We start from the raw sequence: 12,116 nt of genomic DNA, 5'->3' as shown, positions 1-12,116 counted from the left end.
GAATATAAGAAGTGTATAAACAAGTTAGTCATCAATACTACCATTTACAGTTCTGTAGTAAAACAGTACCTTCCACAGCTCAATGCATAAGAGGTTCTTCTTTTTGTTCTTTTGTTTTCTGCCCTTGTTAAATATAAAATTATTTTACTTCTAGATGCAGATTTCGTTCGAAAGAACACGTCAATCAGTTTGGGAAAGACAATGTAAAGGAGCTTAAAAACATCACTGCAGGCAAATTCATGGTCAACCTTGGACACATGGAATGGACACATACAAAAATTACATTAAAGCTTAAAGCATGACTTATTTCACCCTTTTAAAGGCTTCTGCTTAGAGCTGAATAATCCACCATGTGAGGCAACAACAGAAGTCCAATTAAAGCCCCTATATGCTTAGGATACAGTTTCAGACAGGACGCTTTGGTGCTAGAATACGCGATCGTGCTGGACAATGATAAGTGTAGGGCTTGGACTTCCCGAGAGGAGATTAAAGACCGGCATTTAGGACTAGATCCACCTGTTATCATTATTTTCCAAGCTGCCAAGAGAGGCCACGTCCACCTGTCCCAGCTATCTCATCCACAGCCACTCGTACCATAAGAAATACACTTCCATACAGCACTCCCGAAAACTCTCCTAAAGAACCATTCATCGACAGATGATGTGTGTAGGTGCTTAGCAATAAGAGGAAACAAAACAGCATAATTTTAAAGAGAAGTTTCGTGGCTGAAAAAGACTTTTTTTCCAATGACAATGTAACATATCACAGAACAGATAAACACATAAAAACAAAAGGAAGAAAAAAGATAAACTGTATTTTGTAAATATGTCTCTTTTAAGGGGGTGACAGTACTTAGAGATAAACAGTGTTAAATTAACTGCACTTCCCTCTGCAAGAACAAGATCTATGAACAAATACAACAAATTTGAGATTTAAAAGATTTAAAGATTGTTTGACTGGTGGAAAATAACAGGCAAAAACTGACAGAACTGGGGCAACTGACATCAAGCAGGAGCCTTCTGGGTTTCAGCATGGTAAAATCAAGTAGTATACCCGTAGCATAAAGCAAAAGAAATATATATTACAGGGCAATGCGAAAACACATGTAAACAAGTGCTGGTCACACTACCATGCATTTAATTCCAAGAGCAACCCCTACCTGGGACTGTCTGATGATGCTACATAGGTTCTAGGTACACACTGGATACAGATTAACTAGTGTGCCAATTTTTTGAAGAAGAAAATATTGCTCCAAGCTATATCCCATTCAGAAATTCCACCCATGTTGTGTGGTTCTTTAGCCCATATAGAATATACTGAGAAACACAAAATCTACATTTTCTGACAAAAACACACTTCATTTACTTTACAATACAGCAATTCCCCGCTATACATTGATTCTTTATTGGATGATTCTCGCATAGAGTACTGCTATACTTAAACCAACATTCATGATCAAGTTCCAAACAAAGATTGCATTCCGCATGGATGACAAACTCACAGAATTACATTACTCTGCACTGTGAACACAGTGAGTTTGGACATCATTTTAATAGTCTAATGCTCTGTGCATTACAAAAATGCTACATTCCAAGCTACATTCCTGAAAATGCAATGTACAGAATATAAGCAGAAGTGTAAACTATTATCTATAGTGTAATGCCTTTAATACTGCATTACATTTTTTGCAAAAAGAGAAGCTTTTATTAATGATCAACTTTCATTTTATGCATTGTAGCTCTGTTTAGGAAAATAATTAATATACCAAAATATTCATCTCTGAATTTCTAAGTCCCAGAATTAAACTGCCCATTTTTGTATTAATGCTTTGGGAAAATGTTGTTAAATTATCTGCTGATTTGCTATAGATGCATTTTCAAAACATATTTCCAATGTATACTGGGGTACAGATATATAGTGCTGTTTTTTAGGGTTAGTTTCAATATAAAATTAAAAAACTCAAACAAAATAATTGTTTTTTCTGTGCAGTCATGTCTTAAAACAAGATTATAACGAATAACACTTTGTTAGTAACATCCGCTCATGTTTCTGCTGGAGTATGCTTTGCATTTAATCGGATTTAGCAAACCTTTCAATAGAAAATGTAGATAATTCTTTGAAAGAGCAATGATAGTTTTTATTATTCTGAATAAACACCCTTTCATTGTGACTTTTATTCCCATCTGTCTTATATGAGGCCAATAATCTGAGAAAACAGGTTTAAAAGTAATTAGGAGCTAAATATGTTTAGCATTACAGTGCTCAGCATTCTCAAAGGATTAATTCCTCACTGCTTTCATAATCCTCCTCAATATGTTTAAATTAAGATTAAAGATCACTTTGTTCCTGTATTCCCACAACTAGCTGGTATGGTAAAGAGATCAAACTCCACTTTTATACGTAACATCTTTAACATTTGCTCTGCTTTCTGTGTGCTTGATTAAATGTAACATTCTGAAATCCTCAAGTTCTGAGAAAAACATAAATCATTGTCTCACAGCTGCTATGTGGCTGGGGAAAACACATGCACTTTTTCCTTGTGATCTCCCATCATAAAGTCCCTCATGTCATGGAGGGAACACCTGCAGGTCTGCATCCAGTCCCAGGTCTAAATACAAACTCCAGTTCAGCAGAGGTAAGGCACTGAACTCCTTATACCTCTGCTTAGTTAAAACAAAGCTGTTTTCCCAAATCTTCCCATCCCTTTTCCGATCCCAACTTCCTCCTAGCCCATGCAAAATCCAGCCTCTCGACCAGTCAGAACAAGACCCTTGAATAATACGTTGATCACACACAGGATGTGGGTTACCTTCGGTCAGCTCCCTACTTACAGGCCCGATTCCATGTTAAATAATCATCTCAATACAAAGATAGCAACATTACACTCATCTTTTTATCAAACAGCTCTGTGACTAAACTTTGAGTTTTGCTATTTAGTCCTTCTGATCCACTTGCAGAAGACCATTTGATCAGAGCTGCTGCATTAGAGGGCTTCATTGTGCACCAATATAATGAAGCCACCTTAACATAATTAAGGAAGGCAGGAGTATTGCTCATGATAATCATCCTGGTTTCCCACTTTTCTCTCCTCTGCTCTCTGGTAAGAGAAAATCGTATTTTTTAAATACAGCAAAACTTTGTCATCTAAATTTTTCTGTGATAATGTTGCTGCTGTAATAGCCACAGACTTTTTTATTTTAAATTTTGGGGAGCTGTAGGAGAAGCTGAAAAAGCAGACCATTGCACTACAGTTCTTCTTGGTCACGGACAATTAATTAGAAAACAGGGTTCACTCGTGGTCAGTCAGACCTCATTACTGCCTTGTAACCTTTAACGTCGCAGACAAACAAAGGAATAACTCCCAACATATGAAGTTTTTTCTCCTATTGTCATTAAGGCAAGCTGAGCAACCAAAATCCATTAACACTGAAGATACAGTGCATGCTATATTGCTTATGTTCACTACTTAAATGCAGGCTGTCATTATGGGTCCTACAACAAACACTGACTTCTTGGTGCCATTTAGTACACTGTACAAAAACTTCAATGTATACGACTTTCATTTATTACTTTTTTAATGTCTGTTCCATTAAACAGAAACAGTTAGGAAGTACACGTTTTTTTTTTCAAATTAAGACTTGCATTTAAAAAAAATTGAATTTATTTTAATTTGCTGGCAAACAATGCAACACAAAACAGATGTAGATAACCAACTTCAAAGACCACTTGTTTGAAAAACTGCAAGAAAGATTCTTGCAGTTTCCATGCGAAAAACTAAACAAATCATAATGGCGATTTCTGGGTAATTAAAAATGTATATTTTGGATATTGTTTTGGGGCCATCTTTCAGATAAGCAAAAGGGTCCAATGCCTAATGCTGGCCCTTACCATGTCTAAATATATTCATGATTTAAACAAGTATGGATACATTAACACTTGTCAAATCAGAAAAAAATAAACTTTCTACACATTTTAAAAGGAAATGTAGCAGCTGGAAAGTATATAAATGAAGAATAAAAAATGAGAGTTTGATTAGCATGTACTGCTCTTGCTGATGCCGTCAAAAATGGTAAGCAGTTTAAATCTGCAGGGCATGAGAAGATCAAGACAATTTATTTCAGCAGGAGGGTTCCCTCAGCTTTTTTGCAGGAGTGACTCTTCTGCATTAATGTTCATTCTGAAAATCATACTATGTCATAGTTTACCAGTTTTATCTTTGGTTAATTTTAATCACATTTCATTAAGTTAAAAGGTAATATAGTATTTTAATAATTCATACTATGCTGATTTAGCTCATTTCAATATATAAAATGTTTCAGTCCTGAACATAAAAAGGGAAGAACTCGGAGAATGAGTAAAAGGCAAAATTTCACCGGAACAGTAGAATGTTATCAGAAATAGAAACTAAAAAGAAAAATAGCTGCTTTCAAAAGACTTTTTTATGTCTGCTTGGAGTCGAACAGCACCCCTTGCATTGTTTCAATGAATGCATAATCATCATGGTTTAAAAATCACTTCCAAATAAAATCAACATAGTCTCATGAGAAAAACAAGGCTCAAAATAGAACATGTTTGATCTCCAGGCCAAGAGCTGTAATGATTTAAAAATGTCATGATCACAAACGCTGAACTAGGAATTAGTCCCAGGGAGTGGGGTGCATTAAAAAGTAATACAATGAGGAATGTTTCAGATTTCTCTCAGGTCACAGGCTTGCTAATTTACTACTGTGGCAAGTTGGCGCTACAAATCTTAAGCGTTAATCTCAGAAAAGTAGTGTGCCCCAGTGATCTACTGGATGCTGAACGGGCTTCCTAAACCAGGTATTGTGGGTTTGAAAACGTTTCTGGTCTGTGTTCTTTATCCAGGAACACCCTAGATAGGCCAGACAGTCTCTTCCTGGAGTCTGGAATGAACTACCCAGCCATGTTTTCAACATCAGTACCATCTCCTCTTTAAAAAATGGCAAATTTGGATGCTCAGATTAATCAGCTAATTAGAAGTCAGGCGTGCAAGATGGGTTGGATGGCCTCCGCCCACTTTCTTATGTTATGATGATGATGATTTATTCCAAAGTTCACTGAACAATAAGAACAAAATCTAAAAAAAGAAGGACATGTCTGACTGAGAACTCTTATAGGAACAGGTTAAGAAAAGCAGTTTCAAATGGGTCAGAATGGATCTTTTTAGTTTAGATGAAAGAACAGGCTTGGCAGAAATAGGCTGTATATTCATATGCGCTCTGCTGATGCACTCTAATTCAATTAAAGCTGAAACATCTGACATGTAAGTACGGAGTGGGCCTGTCCATATAAAATGACTGTGGGAGGTCTCCTTGAAGAACAGCGTTAGCCACAAGTGTGACATCAGTAAGAAGAAGGCCTCTGGTTTTTGACATCTGCTTGAAATATCCACCGCTTCTGAGACTGATCTCACTCCCCATATTTCATTCTCAGCTCCCCTGTTTTCTGTATTTTGTGCATATCAGGTTTTAATAATAAACCAATTGCACATAGCATTTACAGAGCAATGTTTTGCGGACAGAAATATTGCCATTCACATAAAGAATGACTGTGTTTTAATAAACAACCTTGACATATTTCCACTGAGATTCAACATTTTCCGGAAAGGCAGGCTTTACTGAAGACTATTTTAACTTCAATGAAGACATTTAATTTTTTTTGTACGTTAAGTATACTTATATCCTTATTTCTGTTCATTGTCATTTTCTGCTTTTCCCTACCGCTTGTTTGCGTTGTTTTCACAGAATCAACAAGAGTAAGTTTGTTAAACTTTACCAAACAGCTATAAACTCAGATCTTAAATTTTAAAGGGAATCATAAATAAGGCTTCAAGTTTAAGGGTACTTGTATCACTATTTTCACAGCCAGTTCAAAAAGTACACAACCAAGGACTAAAAACGTAGCTGAGCTTTTGTCTTTATCTGACGACTATATCTTCAGTGTTATAAGCCAAAAGAGGGCGGACTTTATACTGTATTTTAAGGCAGCAGCATGGAGTTGATGGGGCTCAGGAACTAGAGGGAGAGTCCTGGGACACAGCTATTGTATCCTGTTGCAACATCCTTCACTCGCACTGCTCCAGTCCCCAGGCTGTTTATTCACTGTAAACAGGAATTTATTCTCAATTGGCCTACCCGATAAAATAAAAGAATAAAAAAACAGCAGGTTTAAGGGAGTGGTGTTACAATGTGGCTATCAAGTACTGCAAAAGGGTCTGTTGAATCTGATTGCTCATTTCTTTGAACAATAAAAAGGCTATTAAACTGTATATTTGGAGATCCAAAGGAGTATCTTCATACTTCACAACTGAAAAGACAGTGACGTGCCCTGGTTTCTTCCTTGAGGAGTCCTTGAAATGAATGACATTTGCTAATTTAAACAAATGCTAAAAACAGACATTTTCTCGAACAGTACAGTAAGGCCAACTTCACCTCCACACCACATGTTTACAACTCAACTTGTAGACATGTTTATGGCACTACTTATGCTTCATCGTCTGGCCGTTCAGACCTGAATCCTTTCTTAAACGATAAACCAGGCTCTAACATTAACCCTACCATTAACGCTTACTCTGACATTAACATTAATTCTAGACTAAATCAAACCCAAAAATTAGCCCAAGATTCACCTAACCTTAAAGATTTTGAAGGTCTCGTCAGTTTTGTTTTTTTTAGACAAGCAACAAGAAAGAAAAGGTTAAAGCAAAATATTTCACATTCCTGTCATTAGCTTACACAGGATTTACAAGACTCTTAGAAAAATATGAGAATCCTTTAAGGTGCTGTATCTTTTCCTCTGCAGTTGTGGAACACATCCTCTCAGGCTCAAAGAGACCACTAAAATGGAATCTGAAACCCATGGTACTCTTCCTATGACCCAGCATGAGAGGCAGTTTGCTCGGGACCTTGCCTGACCATGGCCTTGAGAGCTTTCCCTTTGGCAGAAGTCTTCATTACCAAACCCCTGCTGAATACGCGCTGTGGTGACTTATTCCATAATTGCACATGGCCGTTTCATAAATACATTGTAAATTTTACATTCTTCATGAAAAAGTATGCTTTCTGTCACGATTTTGCTAACAATTAATATACGTTTACTATACTGAAACAACAGGACAGCTTCACTTGGGAAAAAAATTAAAATAATTTCAGGACTCAGTACACATGCATCATCAGAAAATCTTTCTTCACAAAAACAATATTAGCTGATGTAATATTGTTGTTTTTGTGAATAAGGATTTTTCACAAAAAGGATATGCAAATACATAGACATACAGGTTAAAGATGATACTATCATATCAGGATTCTTTATAGAGATTCTACCCGAGAACTGAAATTGAACATGTATGTGATAAAGCAATTGAGAATGGACCAATGTTTATATTAATCCTATCCTTAAACTTTGATTAAACAAATTTTGATGTCCTCCATCTGAATTATTCACCGTTATGTCTATAGCTGTTCTGAAGATCTGCTTTCGTGCACTGTGATTACTCCTATCCTGCACTGAATCTCTCATGTTGAAGGGTACAATGTTCAGTCTGCGCATCATTAGAAAAATTTAAAGAGCAATGGATCCAATTACATAATTCCATAAAGCACTCCCCAGCACATGAGATTCACTTGCATTTTTGAAAACACTAAAAAATATTTAAGCTGCACTGAAGAAATTCTCACACTGGCCTCTGGTGTGATGGTACTGTAAATGATGTTTCCAGTTCTGTTACTACCTTCATGTGAAGAAGGTTGAACATGGGGGTGCATTTTATGAATGTGACCTATCGTGTCCATCTTTTAAAAAAAAAAAAACAGACTAGGCAGTAAGGCATTTTTTCAAGCCTGAATTCAAACAGCCTTAAAAACAAAGTGCAGGCTCCAAAACCTGCAATGAAACATTTACATTTGCCAGATCTACATCCTACTCGGAATGAGAGCAACCCTGCAGAGACTCACCAGAACTGTGGCAATCATCCATCTGCTGGGGGACCTGCACAGAGAAGGCCAGCAGGTCTGGTGCCAGCAGGGACTCGGGCTTCCTGCTTTCATTGAGCCACTTGCGCAAGTGCAGCTCTTTCGTGTCTGAAGGTCCTTGAATTAAGGGTACCAGTTTCTCCTTCATACCTTCATTTGTTCCTGAATAAAGCAGAAGAAATCACAACTGTAAGACTGACCATGACAGGACTGCAGTCTTACAAGTATCAGAACTGGTGTTTTTAAGACCTATACTACAATTAACCACTTCTAGATGGCGCTTTTCATCTTAAAGGAACCCAAAATAGTGCACATGTAAGAGGAGCCCAAGTTCAACTAAGGTGTACATTGTGTAACACAACCCGTGTTACACGTAGCACAGCAGTTCAGGTATGAAACAATTTTTATCCAAGTGAAAGAATATTGTATTGCAGAAATAATAATGAATCTGTTCAGTTGTTTGATTGGAGACTGGTGATCTGTTGACTTTAATCTGTTGTCTCTCAAACTTGGTGAAGGTCAAGAAACAAATAGCATGAAGAAAGGAACCAATATGCCCCAGTTATCAAGACACCAACACAGTTGTACCACTGATATGCTGGAACAAGACTTCAGATGACTAAATCACCTCAGGTGGACTAACCAGCACTGGAACCAAGTTCTCTATAGCAGTGAATCAAATGTTTGTGAAGACCATGCTTCACCAGCAAATCTGGGTATGAGCAAAGGTGATGGAGACGTGCAGAATGACACACTTTTCATCCCGTGCAGCAGACTCATCAGTGGGAGGTCGAAGTGTGACAGTCTGGACAGGTGAGGATTGATGGCCAGCTGCCTGCATGGCTTGGCATTACACTGAACAAAGTCTAGGACCTGACCATGACCGGACCACGTTCCAGCAGCAGGACAACACAGCTGCTTTCGAGAGTACTTCAGGACTTGAGCTCCCCTAAGCATTTGTGAGACAAGCTAGTGAGACTTCATGGCCTTTAAGGCACAGAAACCTGAACATGCTTGTCCTCATCCTGGATCTACAGGACAAGAAATGGGGCAGAATCTACATACAACCTGAGGCAAGGCTTTTGTACATACAGTACAGCCTGAATTGCTTCCACTGGTGATTCTATTAGCCTGTGACTCACAGCAGAACCCCATTCATGATAAATGTTAATCAGCATAACCATGTCACCTGTGTCATACCTGTTCAATAAAATGCCTGTACACCAGTTAAAATAATATTATTCTCCTGCTCAAAGTACCTGTGTAAATCTGCTGCAAGTTTATATGTTATATTTCTTTTGAAGCTGAGCACCTGACACGATATTTCACTTTTATTGAACCAAGGCATGGTTCCACCTGTCTGTAACAATATTGGAAAACCAATCTTACATTCTGGCATAGCAATATATACATTCCTGTTGGCACTGGAAAATAAAAATTGTGAACTTTTAGCAGACTATACACACAGTGAACTTATAATCAAATGTATAAGTTGGGCACAGTAAACACTCACATGCCATGTATGAATGCCTGTTATTGAATGGGTGGGCAATCTGAATGCCATCTGGACATACAAAGCTGTACCTGTCAAGACCTCCTGCAGATTTCAACCACTGTAACCAATTGGTTATGTGACCACAATATAAGTGGCTGCAGGCAGTGCCGCAAATGTCTGTGCGATACAGGATCAACTAATCTCCCACTTTCTAATTGTGTTTTCCAGGAGCAGAAAAGGCAGAAAAGATGGAACTAAAATATTAATTGTAGCCTAGCAGATAGAATAATGTCCTTATCAATATTATGATCATCGTGCACAGAAAAGGTAAATAGAAGGTTTTTTAGTCATGTTTCTTATAAAAACATAAGCCAGTTCTCCTACACAGGCAATAAAGTTTTACACGGGCCAGCTGCACATACCTGGGGCTTTGGCACAGACTTTTATTGATCCCACAGTCCCAGAGGCACATTTGACCAATGATTTGCTGCAGTACTTCAGCTCCACATTCTGGACGGAGCCCTCGAGAGTCGGCGGCGGATTCGGAGATTTCGCACCTAATAAAAGAGAACTGCAAATGAACTGGTCTGTTGTAATTAAATATTTAATATGCTCCGTTAAACCCTAATTGCTCTTTAATTGTCTGCCACACCAGGTGCACTCGCAGAGGTTTAGTCCCCCCCAGACATGTGCGTGTTAAGCAGGAACACACAACCACTGGATTCCCAGTGGCTACTGGGGACGGGACCAACCGGCTGCTAATGAAGCTGTGCAAGGGCAACACGGAAAGACTCCGACGTAATTGATTAATTGACGGAAAGGCTCAGACATAGTTGATAAGTACATTGCACAACCCCAGAGTGACGTTCCTGAGACCTGCCTTTCACCTGCCCTCTGCTTCAGTGACGAACCCAAGTGAGTGAAGCAGGGGAGAAGACCCTGAGACCCTAACAGGACAGAAAAACAGGACTGCATTATGTGTGTCAGCCTAATAACTTTTCACCTCGTGTACAACCCTCTCTGCCTAAATAGTCCCTCTTTAGTCAGTAAAAAGGGTTGCGACATTTGTTTCGTAAAAAAAAAAGATGTTCAGATCTCAAAGTTATAGCATGTGCCAAGTTTGGGAAATCTCTTTAACGTTTAGGTCTATCATTTGCAATCCCAGGGTGGTCCCACTCCAGTCCCGGGAGGAGCCGATGCATCCGCAGGTTTTCATTCCAGCTCAGCTCTGAGTAAGTTAAATCTGCTCGTTATTGTCTTAATTGGACAAATTTACCCCCCACCCCCAGCATGAGCTACTGCTCTTTTAAAGGAGAAGCAAAACCTGAAGTGCACCAGCCCCCTCCTGGATCAGAGCTGGACCACCCCGCATTAACTGATGTGGGAAATTAACTTGTGGATCTGAAGAACACTTAGACTCAGCTGGGGGCCCAGAATAAAGAACACTGATAAGAACAGCATGAACTGGAATACAGACAGAACAGGGGGATCTTCAGCTGCTTCCCCAAAGGACCGGGGAGAAGAATTCCCACAGCTTTCAGAACACAAGGAAGGACGCAAACAGGAGGTCTGGTAGTTTTATTAGTTACTTGATCCAAGGATCTCATCCAGCTGTTTCTTGAAAGAAACCAGGGTAAAACGGCAGCAACAAAATGGCCTGGAAGCTGGTTCCAGACTCCCACATCCCTTTGGGTAGAGACGCGTCTCCCATTCGCTATTTTAAATGCATTTCAGCAGTTTCCACTAGGGCCCGAGCTTCTGTCTGCGGTATGGACCTTGTCAGTTACTTTGAGGATACTGATACTGCAACTGATTTGCACTTGGCTTTGGTCAAGAACGCTTTGGACCCCCACTGGCAGAGGACAAGGAGCACTTCCTTGACTATTTTTTCTTCATTTTATTTAAGATCCAAACACATCTTCAGTGAAGAGGATTTTGCTTTCCCCATTGTCTAGAGGAGAATTAAGTTCACAATGTCATTGTTTTTTTTTACCTTTGCTCAAATGCTTCCTACAGCTCTGTAGTGGACAATGTCCACGAACAGGGAGAGCTTCAAGGCCAGGCAGACACCTTGTTAACTTTATCATCCTGGCTAAAAGCCTTCATCTGACACTTAAAAGAAAAACCAAGTCAACCACGATGTCTAGCACCTAAAATTCTTATGTAAAACTTTTACATAAGAATTTGTAACAGTCTGTTTTGTACTGTATATGAGGGTTTACTGGAGAGAACGCTTTAGGTTTCAAGGTAAAAAGGTTTAATCAACAGTAGCCCATATAAACATTCCCTTTGTTCTCTTCAAGACTGCACTTGACCCTAATGGCCACTAATGTCACTCCACAACACAAAATATTTAATTGCCCCGTTAACTCCAATTTGTTAATGCCTTTAATTGGCCTGAAAATGGCTTCATTATTAACCAGCCTGCTGACTGCTTTGTTATTTCTCTTCAGGGGGAATGTAGCACTTTAGACTACTCATCTATTAAAACTGGCCCCTGCTCACCCATTAAAAACTGCCTTTTCCATCAGATCATTTTCACCAGAGGACAGTGGAAGGTTCAAAGCCTTTTGGGATTTCTGTAGCTTCAGTTCAAGTATCTCTTATCTCTTGTTTTTACCTGTCCATAC

General features: G+C 38.8%; 1 protein-coding gene across 3 annotated transcripts in view; it reads right to left on the bottom strand.

Annotated features, from left to right (window-relative positions):
- The window catches only part of LOC102694431 (intermembrane lipid transfer protein VPS13B), a 325,472-nt gene that overhangs the window by 219,528 nt on the left and 93,828 nt on the right, over positions 1 to 12,116 (bottom strand). For all 3 annotated transcript variants that reach the window (XM_006636105.3, XM_015357899.2, XM_015357901.2), the window contains 2 exons: positions 9,909 to 10,043; positions 7,974 to 8,153 (listed from right to left, as the gene is read on the bottom strand). In XM_006636105.3, coding sequence (XP_006636168.2) covers positions 7,974 to 8,153; positions 9,909 to 10,043 — 315 coding nt within the window. The remainder of the gene's footprint in view (positions 1 to 7,973; positions 8,154 to 9,908; positions 10,044 to 12,116) is intronic.

Source organism: Lepisosteus oculatus, chromosome 10, assembly GCF_040954835.1.
Source record: "Lepisosteus oculatus isolate fLepOcu1 chromosome 10, fLepOcu1.hap2, whole genome shotgun sequence".
Classification (NCBI taxonomy): domain Eukaryota; kingdom Metazoa; phylum Chordata; class Actinopteri; order Semionotiformes; family Lepisosteidae; genus Lepisosteus; species Lepisosteus oculatus.
The sequence above is the reverse complement of the archived record's forward strand: the minus strand, read 5'-3'. Positions and strand labels throughout refer to the sequence as shown.